This window comes from Cariama cristata, unplaced genomic scaffold (genome assembly GCF_000690535.1).
Source record: "Cariama cristata isolate BGI_N322 unplaced genomic scaffold, ASM69053v1 scaffold363, whole genome shotgun sequence".
Lineage (NCBI taxonomy): Eukaryota > Metazoa > Chordata > Aves > Cariamiformes > Cariamidae > Cariama > Cariama cristata.
This window is the reverse complement of record NW_009607570.1, coordinates 529-17,400: the sequence shown is the minus strand read 5'-3', so window position 1 is coordinate 17,400 and position 16,872 is coordinate 529. Positions and strand designations below refer to the sequence as shown.

The 16,872-nt window shown below is 36.8% G+C and overlaps 1 protein-coding gene across 1 annotated transcript in view; it reads right to left on the bottom strand.

The window, feature by feature from the left end:
• KIF6 (kinesin family member 6) overlaps positions 1-16,622 on the bottom strand; it is a gene marked incomplete at both ends in the record, with an annotated part of 112,417 nt that extends 95,795 nt beyond the window's left edge. The window contains 2 exons of the mRNA XM_009696759.1: positions 13,055-13,129; positions 16,513-16,622. Coding sequence (XP_009695061.1) covers positions 13,055-13,129; positions 16,513-16,622 — 185 coding nt within the window. The remainder of the gene's footprint in view (positions 1-13,054; positions 13,130-16,512) is intronic.
• Between the last annotated feature and the right edge of the window lie 250 nt (positions 16,623-16,872).

Sequence of the window (16,872 nt, the reverse complement as noted above, 5' to 3'; positions counted from 1 at the left end):
AGCGAACATCTGCTCCCAAAGACCAAAATGCCCAAAGACAGAGTAGATATAGATTTTAGACTCCAGATGTTAAAAATCAAAACAATTATTATTATAAAACACCTTATTCATCTCTCTCAGGAATTTCTGGTGCCCACTGTCACAGTATCTGAATATTGAAGACAGTAATGAGTTGTCAGATAGTAGGGGGTATCAAAAGAAGCTCAGAGATGGCAGATTCAGAACAAGCAAGGGGAAATGATTCTTTGTGCAAAATGTAGTTAAGCTGTGAAACTCCTTGTAATGGGATATTTTGGATGCTAAAAGTTCACACAGGCTTCAGTACAGACTGGACTAATCCAGGAACAAAAGAATTCTCTCAGGGCTACTAAACACAGAGAAATCAGAAAGTCCCTAAACTACAAAAAACTAGAGGCTAACAGAACACTTGGGGGACACAGCTCTACATGCTTACACTGTTGGGTTTTTCCCCCTCCCCGAGCATTGACTGTTACTCCCTGTGAGAGATAACACACTGCACTAGATGGAACTTTGGTCTGACCCAATACAGTTGCTCTTCTGTTTTTACATCTCTGCTCTTTGGCTCTTCTAGATCTAGCATTTCAGGTTGTTAAGTTTCCTTATTCCTTCTCTTCTTTAAAGTTGTTAAAGGTATATATTTTCAATTACTGTGACACAGTGTATATGGTTTGCACGGCAAGGTTTTGGTAGCAGAGGGGCTACAGAGGTGGCTTCTGTGAGAAGCTGCCAGAAGCTTCCCCTGTGTCAATGGAGCCAATGCCAGTCAGCTCCAAGGTGGACCTACTGCTGGCCAAGGCCGAGCCCATCAGTGGTGGTGGTAGTGCCTCTGGGATAACACAGTTATAAAGGGGAAAAAGCTGCTGTGGAACAGCAATTGCAGCTCTGGGGAGAGGAGTGAGAAGATGTGGCAGGAGCAGCCCCGCAGCCCCCGGTGAGTGCAGCAGGAGGAGGAGGTGCTGCAGGCCCGGAGCAGAGATTCCCCCCAGCCCCTGGGGCAGCCCACGGTGAGGCCGGCTGTCCCCCGGCAGCCCATGGAGGCCCACGCTGGAGCAGATCCCCACCTGCAGCCCGGGGAGGAACCCACACCGGAGCAGGGGGATGCCTGAAGGAGGCTGGGACCCTGGGGGAAGCCCACGCTGGAGCAGGCTCCTGGCAGGGCCTGTGGCCCCATGGAAAGAAGAGCCCAGGCTGGAGCAGGGGCAAAGGGTGAGGAGTCATCTTCCTGAGGAGGAAGGAGCAGCAGAGACAGCAGGTGATGAACTGACCCCAACCCCCATTCCCCATCCTCATGCATCACTGGCAGGGAGGAGGGAGAGAAAATTGAGAGTGAAATTAAGCCTGGGAAGAAGGGAGGGGTAGGGGGAAGGTGTTTTTAATGTTTAGTTTTTATTACTCATTATCCTGCTCTGATTTAATTGGTAATAAATTAAACTAATTTGCCCAAGTCGAGTCTGTTTTCCCTGTGACGGTAATTGGTGAGTGATCTCTTCCTGTTCTTATCTTGACCGATGAGCCTTTCGTTATATTTTCTCTCCCCTGTCCAGTTGAGGACGGGAGTGATAGAGCGGCTTTGGTGGGCACTGGGTGTCCAGCCAGGGTCAACCCACCACACATGGCTCCTGCAGAAAGGTGTGTTTTGCCATGTGTCTAAAAAAGTGGTAAAGCTGTGGCTGCAAACTTGAGGTCCCTGTACTTCACAAAAAGCTGCTGATCAGGATCACCACATATGTAAACACAGGATAAAATGCCACATACCATATGCTGTCAAAATAGCTACAAGAGTCAGTGAGTTTTCTTTGTGTTATTTGGTTCACATATTTCTTATATTTATTGCAATGCATCAGCACAGCTCTGAACAGTTTTCCAGAAAACACTGAAATTTCAGAAAATGTGGACATATCAATGTCAATAATGTATTCTCACAGTCCAATGTAATTACAGGTAATATTAATACTGCATTGCATAGATGCACTATGAAAGTGCTGGTTATGATTCCACAGTTGAGTTTCACTTTAAAATCCAAGATGAAAGTTAATCTTATTTATATATGTGTATATAATTATATATAATCCTGTCCATATTTACGGCACTCATTTCTTTCATTCAGAGGGTATTAAAACTAACAACCAAGCCAATTTAAGAAAAGCCTGCCTGAGCTGCTAAGGAAGCCTGTAAGGAAAGAACTACCAATAATATCAAACTGCTGGCAAAGCCTTCTAAGAGTGAAGCACAATCCCATGAAGATGGGGAATAAGTGCCCCTTCTAAGTCTAAGAAGAAAACAACCTTTATAAAAGACAAGGGACTAGCAGGATTGATGGAGTCTCTACTGTATCAGCTTATTCACAAAGAATTAAACTTAACAGAATTAAACTAAACAGAATTAAAGCTTATATGTACACACATATGTTTATGAAAGAACAAATTTCAAAACTGAAGATGTGTAACCACTAATCTGGTTATAATGTTCTGAATATTAGTCAACATCAGTTTCGAACGTCTGTATGTGATAAAGTCTACATGGATTAAGTCATACAAAATTCATGCCTGATGTTACTAATTCACACTTCTTTTAAGGAAGCTCTCTTGGAATCAAGGGGAATACAGGATGTTTTAGCAATGAGGCTTGTGTGGAAAATATTATCATAGCAAATACTTGCTAAAGATATACTTTGCTCTTTTTCCACTTCTAAGAACTTTAAGTCAAAAATAAACACCAAACTTTATCAATCTAATTTTAGTTCACTGTCCCAAGGGGTTTTACACTGAAATGGTAACAATATATATAGGTGGACCAATATCTAATAAGTCAATAAATCAATTAAACCAATATCTATTTACTAAATACTCAGGAAGTTTCAGATATGTCCTTGCTGTTTTCAACCTAAGATGCACAATCCCTTTAGGAAAATAAAAACATAGAAAGCTTCATAACCTTTTAGCCACCCACAAAATCTTATTTAAAAAACAACAAACTACACTGCAGAATTACCCTGGACAAAGTGAAGGGTCTCTCAGATGCTAAGAGCTAGTATGGTGTGCAGAAAATAGACACGTTCTCCCTTTCATCACTGAATGTCATCACGACAGGTACCTAAAAAAGTTGGCAACACCAATTATCAGGTGACAAGAAGAGAGTGTATTTTCTAAACAGCGTCCACCAAAATGATCCTTGAAGATTCTTGTCTGCGAATTAAACCTGTCCCCAACAGTAATGGAATTGATTTCCTACTAGGAAAGGTGGTAGAGAATCAGCAGTTCTTTTCTGCCTATTCTGCAAAATCTACTTTGCAAGATGTCAGTTCACCCAGGCAAAGTGTCTGCATCTTTGCTCTTCGGATTCTCTGAACAAAAATCCCAAACATTTGTTAAACTTAGTATTTGAAAGTACATGGGTTGACATGGTTACTGATGGTATTCTTGTGAAGACTTTAAAATATGCATACACTAAACATATTTTCAGTTATGGCTCATTGGTGTTATCAAGATATCCAGAACTTTGCATTTTTTTTCTCCTGGAAAGCTGAGTTTCGGCATGGTTAAGGAGACACTTTGTTGAATAAATCGTCCCTTTACTAGTTCAAACAAAACACATCAAAGACACATAATCCAAGGAGAGGCTTTGCTGAAAAGATCTTTCATGAACTTAGGCAATGTTGTATAGCTCCCTGTTCAGAAGTTCACGGACTGCTTCCAGAAAGATTAGCTAAAATGTTGCTGGATAAATCTGTCTCCAGTATATTTTACCAAAGTTACTCCTGTTATGATTGCCAGAGTTCCTGGAAGGCCTTCTTTTTTTAGCAATACGAAGCTCAGAACTATAAAGCTTAATACAGAGAAAAATGAATTTTTAAAATACACTGACTAGTCCAAATTTGTACGTTTGTTTCAGTGTGTTAGGAAATTCTGAGAGTACATTTTCCTTACGCGCTAAAACATTCAGGCATATATTTATAACACCTTCTGATAGACTTAGCTTTTATACAAAGAAGAGAAAGTGCTATTCATCACAAGCCACATAAAGCAATCTTTACATAGTAAAATGCTTATCAATTTTACCTACAAAAATATTTAGGGTTAGCCTTAAAACAAACAGATACAGAAAAATAGATGTTAAAAAAGTCAGTTTCTAATAAATTATCTATTGTTTCAGCTTTGCTTCTACTACTTTACAAACAGGTATGCCATGTTCCTGTCTGGAAAATACGGACCAACTTAAATTTGTAAAGGAAAAACCTAAGTTGTGTATATGAGCAGTAAGTCCGACACGTTAGACTTTGTAAATGTGAACAACAAGATCCACTGAATGTGGAAAAGTGTCGTTTGCCTGAATTGCTGCATGTAAAGAAGTCTCCAAAAATTGGCCAAGACCTCAAATTCTTTGAAGATAGGATTTCCAGAAAAAGATTACATTTCTGGGAAAACACAGACATATAGTAGTTCTGCACAAAATCATACGTCAATCTCATTTAATATACTGAGCTGTCTTCATATCTTGTTATTAACGTGTAGGAGATCTCGGTTTCATGACTGCCAAGAAAGGCCTAAAAATGTCAAACTCTGCAAATTCAAATGGATCAGAAGAACTAAAAAAATTGGATCTTAATATTTTAGATTTAACTCATGATGCCAGAATATTAGAGTTTCCCACATTTTGTAGTGTGATTAATAATTGTGTCAATACATAGTAAATACATATTTTTTCATGTGTCAGTTAAAATACATCTGGTGAAACCATATGAAGACTCACATATCACAAAGCTGTATATAATGAAAAAATTGTAATGTTTGCTGGATATATTAATTTGAAATTGAAATATGTATATCTATGTCAGTTTATTTACATGTGTTTGCTGTATGTAAAGGTGTATTAGATGATAAATTTTGGTCTCATTGTTTTTAATTACTGTAAGAAAAGTCAATTTAAAGCAAAATATTGGTGAGGAGACATCATGATTACCTGCTAAGTATTCTGAATTCATCAACAAGTACTTCTGTAATAAAGCAGCTCTGTTTGTTTCGTAAAGGTGGTATCATTAAGCAACCTAAAATTACACAACAAGGGTTTCCCTTGGTGGAAATCAGAATAAGGAGGAAAAGAGAAGGGGGGGGGGGGGGGGGGGGGGGAAGAAGGAAATATCCAAAAACCAACAAGAAACTGATAACAGTTAACATAAATTTTAATGAAATAATAGCATTAATTGCAGGCAAACAACTCCTAATCTATAAGTATTGTTTTATTACAGTCCTAAATCTTCTTTATCCTTTTTTCTGTGGTATAATTTCTCATCTAATTATCTGCCCACTTCAAGATGATTTTAACATAGAAAAAGCTTAGAGCTACATTTTACATTTTACTCAATGAACTGAATGTTTCTTTTCTTGTTAAGCACTGAAAAATTGTTGCTGGTTTTTAGAAACACAACAGCTTCTGCTTGACCTTACAAAGCTAAAAAGAAACATTTTTTAAACATAAAGAAAGTGTTGAATATGTCCTCTGTATTGCATAGAATTAAAAGCACAGTTTTTCCAAGTGAGAGGTAGTTTGTGTACACAACTGACTAAGGAGATTAATTTGATCACACTGCTATATAAACCTAACCATATATTATGACAGCAACATCATTTAGCATGACGTGATAGGATAAATCAAAAAATTTCAAGTTTTACCTCCAAGCTATGACACAGACTACCAAGAAATCTCCGAGAATGATAATCTTTGAGATAGAAATTGCAATATTTGCAGTATTTTTCTAATCAGAATATTAAAATAATCAGCAGAGGTTTAGAAAACACACTGAGAAAGAGTTCTCCACCTGCAGAGCATCATTAAGACCATGATTCAAAGTTTATTCAAGTCAATGACCACCTTTCCAATAATCTTACTGAGTTTTAGGTGGGATACAAAGCGTGGGACAATTTGATGCAGATTATTTTGCTGGTGTAAATGCTTAACACACTGCAGTATTGGAACATATCTGCATGTATCAAAAGTACTTCTAATAACTTATGAACTCCTAACATACATTCTAAGAATTATTTTTTCCAATTAACTTGGTACACTCTTAATTTTAATACTTCTCTTGTTTTGTAGAAGAGACATAATAAAAAAAGCAGCAAGCTGAAGTAAACGTTCCTTAATTATTCCACTTTCAGCACAACCTTAGAACTACTTAATAACCCCAAGTACTGTAACACAAAAGCTTATTTAATGACACTTGCTTAAGAAAATAAATTTTGGCTTTACGAAAAATGAATTATAACATGTTTTCTCTTCTGCCCTTTGGACTTTGAGAAATTGACAAAAAAAATAATCACTGATTAATATATTGAACCCTTACTATTTTAAAAGTTCCCTTATCAGTGGTAAGATAGTCATACAAAAAAAATCCTCAGAGTCCAGAGAAAAAAGTTGTTAATAAGTTGTCATTACATGTAAGGACTTAGCCAGTAGCACTGAGGAAGAATAAACAAATGCTGTAACATTGTAGCTGCAACTATGATGCTCTAAAAGTATAAGAAAAAACAGGTATTTAGAGAGAGGTAGCATCTTTTATTAGACTTGCTAATATAATTGTGGGAAAATAAGACTAGGTTCAGGGCTTCAGTGGATTACTGGGTTTTTGGTTACATTAGAAAGACCCTGCCTCTTCCCCTACAATCTTGCTAAGCCAAAGTTGTCAGTACAAGTTTGTATCAATTATCAAGCATAGGACAATTCTTTCTAGTATGGACTCCTATATGCATGTAGTTAAAGGAGAGCAACGCCATGTGGTTTTTTTCCCCGCAAATTTTCTTACTCAGTTACCAGTTAACTTGCACTTTCTAACTTAGTCAAATTTAGTGATGATTTAAAAACATGCACAGAGAAAAATTAACTTTTAATTTTAAAATTCATTTTAGATCCCTATTTAAATAAATGGCTGTTACAGAGTTATGTATTGGCATTTTCAGTCACTCAACTGACTTGTCTCATGCCTGAAAGATGTCTAATTCCTAAATATAGGGTGTGATACAGAAGTATAACTCATGCAAGCAATTCCACTTAAATTGATAGATACATTATGTTTACAACTGCTTAACATTCCTCAAGTGAGAAATTCCTCAAGTGAGAGCTAGACAATTTATGGGTAGTTACTACAGTTTAAAATATCATTCAGTACTTTGTCCTTGAATATCTGAGACAATATAAACAGTGGTATAAAGCCCAGTGACAGTAGACAGAGGTTGAAAGCAGACTGAGGTTGTTTTATTGTGGTTGGTTTTTCTGACTACATTTTGTTTTAATTTCCAGTGAAGATCATTTGTTCTATTTAAAGTTTATGGACACAGAACTTTTCATTTTTTTCTGTGCTCATTGTTAACGAGACTTCAGGGAGGCTTGTGCCTGAGCATAACGAAGAACTCTGCTTTCTCTGCTGCTACATCGTTTTTGTTGAATCAAATAGAACAGTTACCATCAAAATTTGCAAAAAAAATAATGCAAACTTTCCCCCTTGAGTTCTGTGTCCAGTTTTGGACTCCCCAGTAGAAGAAGAATGCTATAAAGAAACTGGAGTGAGCCTGAAAGAACCAAGTTAGTTTGGGCTGGAGCACATCACACACAAGGGGAAGCCAAAGAAACTGTTTTCTATCAATCTGCAGAAGAGGAAGCAATACATGTACCTAATTACCACCTTCCATTATACAATGGATCATTACAGAGATGGACTCCAACTCTTCACAGAGGCTTACAGTGGTAGGACAAGAGACAGTGGTCACAAGTTGCAAGAGGAGAAATTCCAAGTGAGTATAAGGAAAATGTTCTTCGCAGTGACAGTAGTTAAGCCCTGGAACAGGTGCCCGAATGGGTTGTGGGATCTCCATCTTCGGACATTTTCAAAGTTCTACTGGACAAGGGCCTGAGCAACCTCATCTAAACCTGAAGCTAGACCTGCTTTGCTCAGGAGGTGGGTTCAGATGACCTACAGAGACTACTTCTGACCTAATTATTCTAACTTGTTGGTAGCAGCCGTAATTCACATGGAATCATCATCATCAGAAGGAAAAAGTAAACATTCCTCATCAGTCCCTGAAAACATGCTGCAAACTCTGCTTTACTTCAGCCTAGTCTCAATGCATCAGTTTCATAACTACCAATATGACAGTCTTCCTCAGGGAAGTCAGAGTGTTCTGATTCCTTTTGTGTTACTCCAAACTTCGTTACGAAAAAGACATAGTAACAACTTCATTCTCAAGTTTTTGACATGCACAGGTATTACAGACAACGTGGAAAAATTGTCACAGCAACTGGTAAATGATGCCTATCCAGAACATCAAAAGCCATCACAGCAACGATGAATATGAAGTCTAAGCAAAAAGATTTGCTTGCTCTGACACTTAATTCCTATTGCGAGACATAGTTCTCAGTCTTCAAAAGGATTAAAAAGATCATTTAAGGAGATGCACTTAATCCATCCACAATTTTTACTATTGTTTTTTTTTTAAAATGAAAAAATTCAGAGTGAAAGATTTTTACCAAGTTTATAATATGAATAAATAAAACATGTCTAAATGTTTAAATGATAAAAAGAGGCCTTATTAAGTAAGGACTAAAATCTGTGAGTGTTTATATGTAGATAAGAGAAAATCCTGTGAACAAGAAACAAATTTCAGCTTTAAAAATTAATTACTTTGATTTTGTTGGTTTATTTCAGCTTCATATTAGTATTTTAACTTGAGTTCTGACACCTTCATTTTAAAGGACTCGTAACATAAAGGCATGCAGTTGGAACAAATATTCAATAATTATTAAAATAATAGACTAATGAAAAAAGCAGAAAACACCAGTATCTTTGATTTTGGGATACTCTGAGCCCTCTCCTTGTCTCAGTTCTTGCCGACTTGAAATATTTCACCAATGTCCCTCACTTTACTTCCTTCTACCTCAGAAAACTTCAATTCATAATTATCCTATTTAAATAAAAAATTTAAAAAATTCAGCACAGTCCTGGCAAAACCAGCACCCATACATGATATTTAAGACAAAAAGAAGGAAGAATTTAATTTGCAGGATCTGGAAAACAAAATTTCAGGGAGGATTTATCTTTACAGAGATTCAATATTTAGGTATCTTCTATCACTTGGAGCTCAGATTAAAGTTTATTTTAATTAAAATAAACAAAGTATTTCAGTATGACAGTTTTTCTTTATGCCTTTGCCAGATTTATGGAACAAATCTAATTTGGTAATGCCTCATCTTTCAAAAACAACATCAATTTCCAAATGTGCATGTAACTGTGTTTTTGAGAGCTTAGTGCAAGCAAGTTTCCTTAAAAATTTCACAAAGGCTTCCACTAAATATATTTAGAATTCCACCATAAGAACTGCAGAAGATAAGTGACACAAATATACTCTAAATCAAAGCTATCAAACTGTAACCTATAATAAGCAGCCTTCTTGAACAATTCTAAACTGTGCTATTTAAGTAAAAATAAACATGAGGAACTAATAGTCATTTGAGAAGAAACATTAATGAAGCTTTTCACTTTTTGTTGCCCCATAATTGTACTCAATTTCAGAAAGAACTGCTAGCAATACTGCTCCAGTTTCTCGATTTAGGGGAGATTTTAAGCCACACCTGTTTCAAGGTGACATCCAAAAAGATTAGTGTCCTTTTACTATATGGATTCTACAGGTCTTCTGTACCTAAATCACCCACTTTAGGAATAATACAGCTGTGATGCACGGTTGCCTGCACGTCAGCCAAGCCACTACTTCCCACACTGTTTCACAAATATCTCCAGGCTAGAATGGGTAATTGTTAACACAAATATTTTTACTACCTTTTCTGTAAGAATAAGCAGCAGAAAAAAGAAACAAACCAGAAAAGAGTAAAATGAAGTAGTTTCTATATTACAGATGCTAATTCTTAGGATAAACACAGCACAAGAGAAGAAACTAAAATCTGCAGCAATGGGAGTATTATCCTGGAGACTATCAGTTCTTTCAAAAAGGTAAGTGATTGCCATTAGGTTTATAAACAGCTGAGCTGTTCCTTATTTGAATTATACATCTGAAGAGAAAATATTTTTAATGTTATTCTTTAATAAATCAACACAAAACATTGGCCATATTAGAACTGAAAACAAAATTAATCCAAAGCACTAAGATTTTCTACTTAATTTCCGATTGCATTCATCATCATAACACTAATATTTGAAGAACTGTAAGAGCAACCTTGTTCTGTTGTTAGACTAAAGCAATGCTTAATTGTTAGCAAACTGTAAAGAAGGATGTTATTTATTTTCTTTATTTCTGGTAGAGTAATAGAGACAGTGCTACTTCTTAAAGAGCAAGTTGCCCCCTGCCAAAAAAAAAAAAACTAGTATCAAGAATATATATTTAAAATTAAAAGGAAAAGAGGAAAGCACAAACAAATGATAAAAAGAAACCGTGTAAGATATGAGTCAAGCATTAACAAAAAATAATTAAAAAAAAGATCAAGCAAATCACAAGCTTAGAATGGTTTGCAGTGGCTGGCACTTTTCACTGAAGAAGCAAATTAAACAAACTGATGTCTGGTGCCTCTGAAACCACAGGCAAGATGACAGTGTTACTGGACTTAAAGAGAGGAAAGTAGTGGTCCAACATCAAAGAAAGCACACTTAAAAAGAGAAAAAAAAAAAAAAAAAGAAAAAAGAAAGTTGCATCCATTTTCCATCCACACAAGAACAAACTAGAAAGACTTTAGAATCCTGAACATTGTATTGCTGTTTTTAGTTTAAACAATGCCTAAGATTTTTTTTATGCACATTCAAGTCTTTAATGGAATTTTCTCATGACTGTAAGTATGCATGGCAAAGAGCCTTAAAATGTTACTGAAATATTTCATTGATACTTTCCTGCTACTTTCTTTTCCCTGGCCATACACAGACAAAAAACTGTTCCCTCAGTAAAGTGGCTCCAACAACAGAAATGAGTGCATTTCAACAGATTTTCCCTGCAAGACAATGTTGACCTAGAAAAAAACAAATAATGAAGAACATTTTGCTATGAAAGACTTTCTTACTGTCCCACAATGGAAAGGAAAATTGAGTCATTAACTATAGAGTGAAATAAATTTCAGGCACTGTTCAGGACTCCATTAGCCAAGGAACCTAATGACTATGAAGACATTTTGAAACATGTATTTTTGCCTAAGAAAATGCAAAATTAAGGAAGACGGTGAGAAACAGGAACACACAGGTATTGCCTACTCTGTTATAAAAACAGAAGCAAAATTATCCCTCAGTATTATTATCAGTAACAACATCAATTAGAACACAAGCTTTAACACATTATAACACTCAGAGTCAAAATTGTCTTGATGCAGTTATGAATGATTTTACAAATCGATTTTGGCATTAAAGACTCAGCTATTTGGAGACAATCATATGCCTAAACACCATTGATTTTAATAGCACTTAAGTACTTTCAAGTACTAAAAATATCTAAAAATCAAAAATAAAGTCTACATAATAGAGCAAATGAATGTATAAAAATCTTGTATCAGCCAACACTGACATAAAGGAAGACAATACCACTTCCTGTTTATTAGAGCACTGTATAGGTGAATTATTCAACTGAAAAACCTTTCCATATTCTAGCAAAACACTCCAAAGGGGGAAAAAAAATAATCAGTCAGTCTGTTGCTAGTTAGCTTTGATACTCTGAGATTTTGCTGAGGATAATTCAATCCATAGCATATAACAAGGATACTTTTAACCCTTCTCTTTCCAGGTACAATCAAATAAGATAAAGAATTTTTTTCTGCAGTCATCATTAAACCCAGAAATATTTAAAGTTAAGTAAATGAGTTAACCTGAAGCTACATGTTATAAAGTCAGATAAGCAAAGAAATCCCTTTTGGGTGAAGGAAGAATACAACAAATTTCTTTTTAAAGCATATTTAACTTATTCTAGTGAAGTTTCAAATTCACTGGTTCTTCATTTTCACTGTCAATTACCCTCCTGCTTTATGTGGGATTTTTGAGAAGAAAATAGGGGAGGGAAATCAACAAAATGAAATTATAAAGAGCTAGGCATATTTTTACTTACAAGTATCAATTTGAGAAAGACTAAGTGTCCAACTGAGGATATCTGTTTTCCTACAGTGCAAAACACATGACAGTGCAATAGGCTGAAGAATAACTTGCAGAATCATAGCTTAAACCAACGTATGGGTCAGACAATGAATGAGAAAGAAGTTGGTACCTAAAGTAATACTTCTCAACTCACTACAAGTTTGGATTCTGAGCAGTAAGTTTGATAAACAAACAAAAATCATGAAGAAATTCTGCTTCCTTCAGTGTAGAATTTTCTCCCCAGCTAAAACCAGAACTAACTTCAACAATGTGGGCATAAGTTGAGCAAAGAGAATGGCATACTGGAAAATCCACCCAGTTCAGAGTGGCTTTGAATCCACACAATGAATGAAGAGGGCTTCTACATCAGTTGTAAATGCTTGCCTTTGCAAACTCTAAAATATGAGCATTGTTTGATTATTATATGGGGGAGAAAAACAAAAACAGTGCCAAAAATCACTGCCTTACATATTAAGACAAAAATAACAAGGGCAAAATTTGAGAATATCTCCATAGGTATTAATTCATGAGTTTCCCTAACTTCATGAAAATTAAACAGAGGTATAAGATTTTTGTTAGGTTTACCCCTTCATAAAACTATATAGGGAACACTTTTCTAAGGCAACGAAGTGAGTTTGTATTGTAGACAAAAAACTAATTAGACATGGTTTTCTATGCCTATGCAAAAAAAAAGAGGCAACAGTAACAGTGCTATTTTAGGAGCTAAAAATTGAACTTCACCATACATAAAATTCTCATGGGACTGTTGCATATCTTCTAGATTCAGACATGTCAGTATTCAGAAAATGAAAACATCAATCCACTTTTACAACAGTGAGTCAAACACTTGCCAGTTCTCTTCCAAGTAATACAATGAAAGCTATTTTTGACCCTGTGTTACCCCGATTACTCGCAAGATCAACAACGTACCATTCTGCTACTGGTTTGGCAACGCTGTCAAAAACCACATCTTGTTTTGCCTCTTGATCAAAAATTTTCTGAAATCTGAAAATATTAAGCAAATAATAATTGCTTAGAATCTTAAAACACTACTTGATTCATACATTTTTGTTTGTGTTTGTAATAGTCAATGTTTACATCATTAGGCTTACATAACTTAGTACAATGTTTTCCCTGTAATCTTAACCACAGCGTGCTGTTGTGCTATTGTACATAAATAGGCTGTACACAGTGCTGCTTTGACAAGATCTGTACAATAAAATCCTCTGATAAAATGATGTGGCTTAGAAAAAAAATAAACCTTATTTTAAATCTGTCAAGAGAATCAGTGTTTGTAACTGGCACAACACTGAAACCTGGATAAATAGATTACACTATAACCAAATACAGCATCCCACCAGTACAGCTAGGCTCACATTTTTTCATAACTACTTCCTTCATTCTGCTGCACAGTTACTGTAAGTCACAAGGAGATATTTAATTCAATCTAAGTTTTGTCACTTCCTATATAAAATACTTGCAGTTGTCTTACAGAATCATAGAATACTTCAGGTTCGAAGGGCCCATCTGCTCCAATACCCCTGCTCAAAGGAGAGACAGCTAGAGCAGGGCCCCCGTCCGGTCAGGTTTTGAGTATCTCCATGCATGGAGGCTCCACAATCTCTCTGCGCAAACTATTCCAGTATCTGATCATCCCACAGTAAAAAAGTTTTATTGGTAGTTCCTTTATTTCAATTTGTGCCCATTAACTCCTGTCCTGTCAGTGGGCACCACTGAGACGCATCTGGCTCCATCTTCTTCTGATGGGGAGAGAGGGATTAAAGAAGCTGAAGTTTCACTTGGTCGCACCACTCAGGACATTAACGCTGAACAGTACTGGATCCCAGTATTGACTGCACTAGTGACTGGCCTCCAACCAGACTTTGTACCCTTGATGACAACACTCTGAGCCCAGCAGCTCAGCTCATTTTCAACACCCCTCATTGTGCACTTATCTAAGCTTTCCTGACCCCACTCCTCAGATAGCCTTCCTGGGTCACCTGACGCTGCTCCCACCTCTCGTACACTTCCTTTTCACATTTGCATTTAGTCAGGAGGTGCTTCCTCATCCATGCAGGCCTCCTGCTGCCTTTGTGTCATTTCCTGTTGATCTGGATGGACTGTTCTTCACCTTGAAGGAGGTGATCCTGGAAAATCAGTCAGTTCTCCTGGACACTTCTCTCCAGAACTGTCTCACGGAATTCTTTCAAGCAGGACCCTGAACAGGATAAAATTTGCTCTCCTGAAGTCCAAGGTTGTGATTCTACTTTTTGCCTTGCTCTCTTCTCTCAGTATCCTGAATTTCACTATCTCATGACCACTGCAGCCAGGGCTACCCCCAGGTTCAGTATGCCTGATCAGTTCTTCCATGTTTCATGGTTTAACCCTAGTTGGCAATGAAGGACCATAGAGCTGCTCACTTACTCCCCACCCCGGTGGGATGGTGGAGAGAATCAGAAGAGTATAAGTGAGAAAACTCATGAGTTGAGATAAAGACAGTTTAAAAGTAAAGCAAAAGCCGTGCACGTAAGCAAAGCAAAGCAAAGCAATCAATTCATTCACTACTTCCCATCAGCAGGCAGGTGTTCAGACATTTTCAGGAAAGAAGGCCTCCATCATGTGTAACAGTTACTTAGGAAGACAAACGCCATCACTCCGAACTTTCCTCCCTTCTTTCTTCTTCCCCTAGCTGTATACGCTGAGCATGACATCAGATAGTATTGAATATCCCTTTGGTCAGCTGGGGTCAGCCATCCCGGCTGTGTCCCCTCGCAGCTACTTGTGCACTCCCAGCCTCCTCACTGGTGGGATGAGAAGCAGAAAAGGCCTTGACTCTGTGAAAGGACTGCTCAGCCATAACTAAAACATCCCTGTATTATCAACACTGTTTTCAGCATAACTCCAAAACACAGCCTGATACCAGCTTCTATGAAGAAACTAACTCTATCCCAGCCAAAACAAGCACATCATGTTTGCAAATATGAGGTGTAGCAGAGCTTCTCCCCTCATCGGCTTTTTAATCATACGTTAGGAAGTTGGCATCCACACAGTCCAAAAACCTCCTGGACTGCTTGTGCCCTGCTGTGTTGTCCCTCTTACCTGGAACTGTATACTCACATAGAACTTCACAGGATATACAGAAAGGCACTATGGACACCAGGTATACAGAAAGGCAGCATGGACTGCAAGGGATTATGCAGTGTGTACAGTATCACAGACAAATGCGATACACAAAATACAGATGCATATATTCTATCCTGCTAACACTTCATCAGTCAAGTAATTCAGACTATTGTGTTTGATTCCCATATAACAGAGTAAAAACAAAGGAGAACAGTGTTTGAGGTGACCAGGACAGACAGACTGCATGAAAGTCTAAGTTTCATAGAGGAAAAAGAAATGCTTACTCCATAGCATTATATTTGCATTGTCTTACGGATAATAAGGCATAGTGTTTCTCAAAGTCCAACTCTACAGACTTTTTAAACAAAGTCAGAGAAAAATATCAGCATTCATTATAGCTGGCTTGGGCATCTACAGCCTAAGCTAGTTTTGCCTACTAATCTAGTTGGAAAGGGCCGCTCATCTCTTTCCAAGCAGAGCAGATTTCCTTAGCTGATGTAAAACTGCATCAGTCTGAGCTGCAGATGTTTATCTGGGGCTCTCTTTTTTAATAGCATAGAGCAACAAATTTATTTGATTTAGTATTATAAAAAATAAAGAACATTCAACTTGGAAAAAGACAACCTCAACCTCGTCATTAGAGGTGGTTCTACATCTAGCTTTCCTCATCATCAAAATTTTAAAGTCTTGCCTCCAAGTTTTCTGTTGAAAAGATAAAAATATTTGATTGATGTTGCTAGTACTTACTTTCAGTTTCTAGAAAATATTTACATTCTACAACCATGGTTTTGTTTCTTTTAACAATCTCTGGTTTTCTTTACTATGTTTTGGTTCTGTCTGAAACAGTTTCTAAACAGTGTTTTACATCAACATGTCTTTAGCCAGCCTATGCCAACTCATTAGATCACAGGTGAATACATATTCCTGCATTCAATTTTCATATGCAAATTCAAAATCAGCTGTAAAACTAGAAGAACTGATAAATGAAGATGTAGTCTTTGAGATGAGACTTAGAAATGTATAATGACTTGCAATGGATAGACAAAAACCCCACAACTTTTTCAAATGCTATCAAACTAATTCAGGTGAAGAGCATAATATGCTGGAGTATTCCTCTTGTCAAGGGAGTTGTATAAAAAGAAACCTATCTATACCAAAACTTAATTTTAAGAACAGGTTTTTCATGGTTCTATATATCTGTATTGCTACACATAATGATGTCAATCACCAAAGGCAGAAGACACAAAGATAAGGCTTTTACTTACTTGAACTTGTAGCTCTCTCGTTTATTATTGATGAATCCATCTGCTAAATCACGTGGCACGATAATCTCCAGACTGGACAGAGTTTTCTCATCGTCATCAACTGAATAAATCTAACAAGCATAAATATGAATCAGCAAAATAGTTTTACCAATAGAACAGCAGAGCCCTTAGGTATAACACTTACGTAAACTTAGCACCTGTACCTGCCTGAAGAAAAACTTCACGCCAATTTTACTTAATACATGAGCAGATCCTCCTTCAGCTATTACACAACAGAACAAGCACATACTAACATTATCCTGTTTGTTACCGCATAAACACTACGATAAGATTTGAAACAGAAACACAGCCTCTTTGACA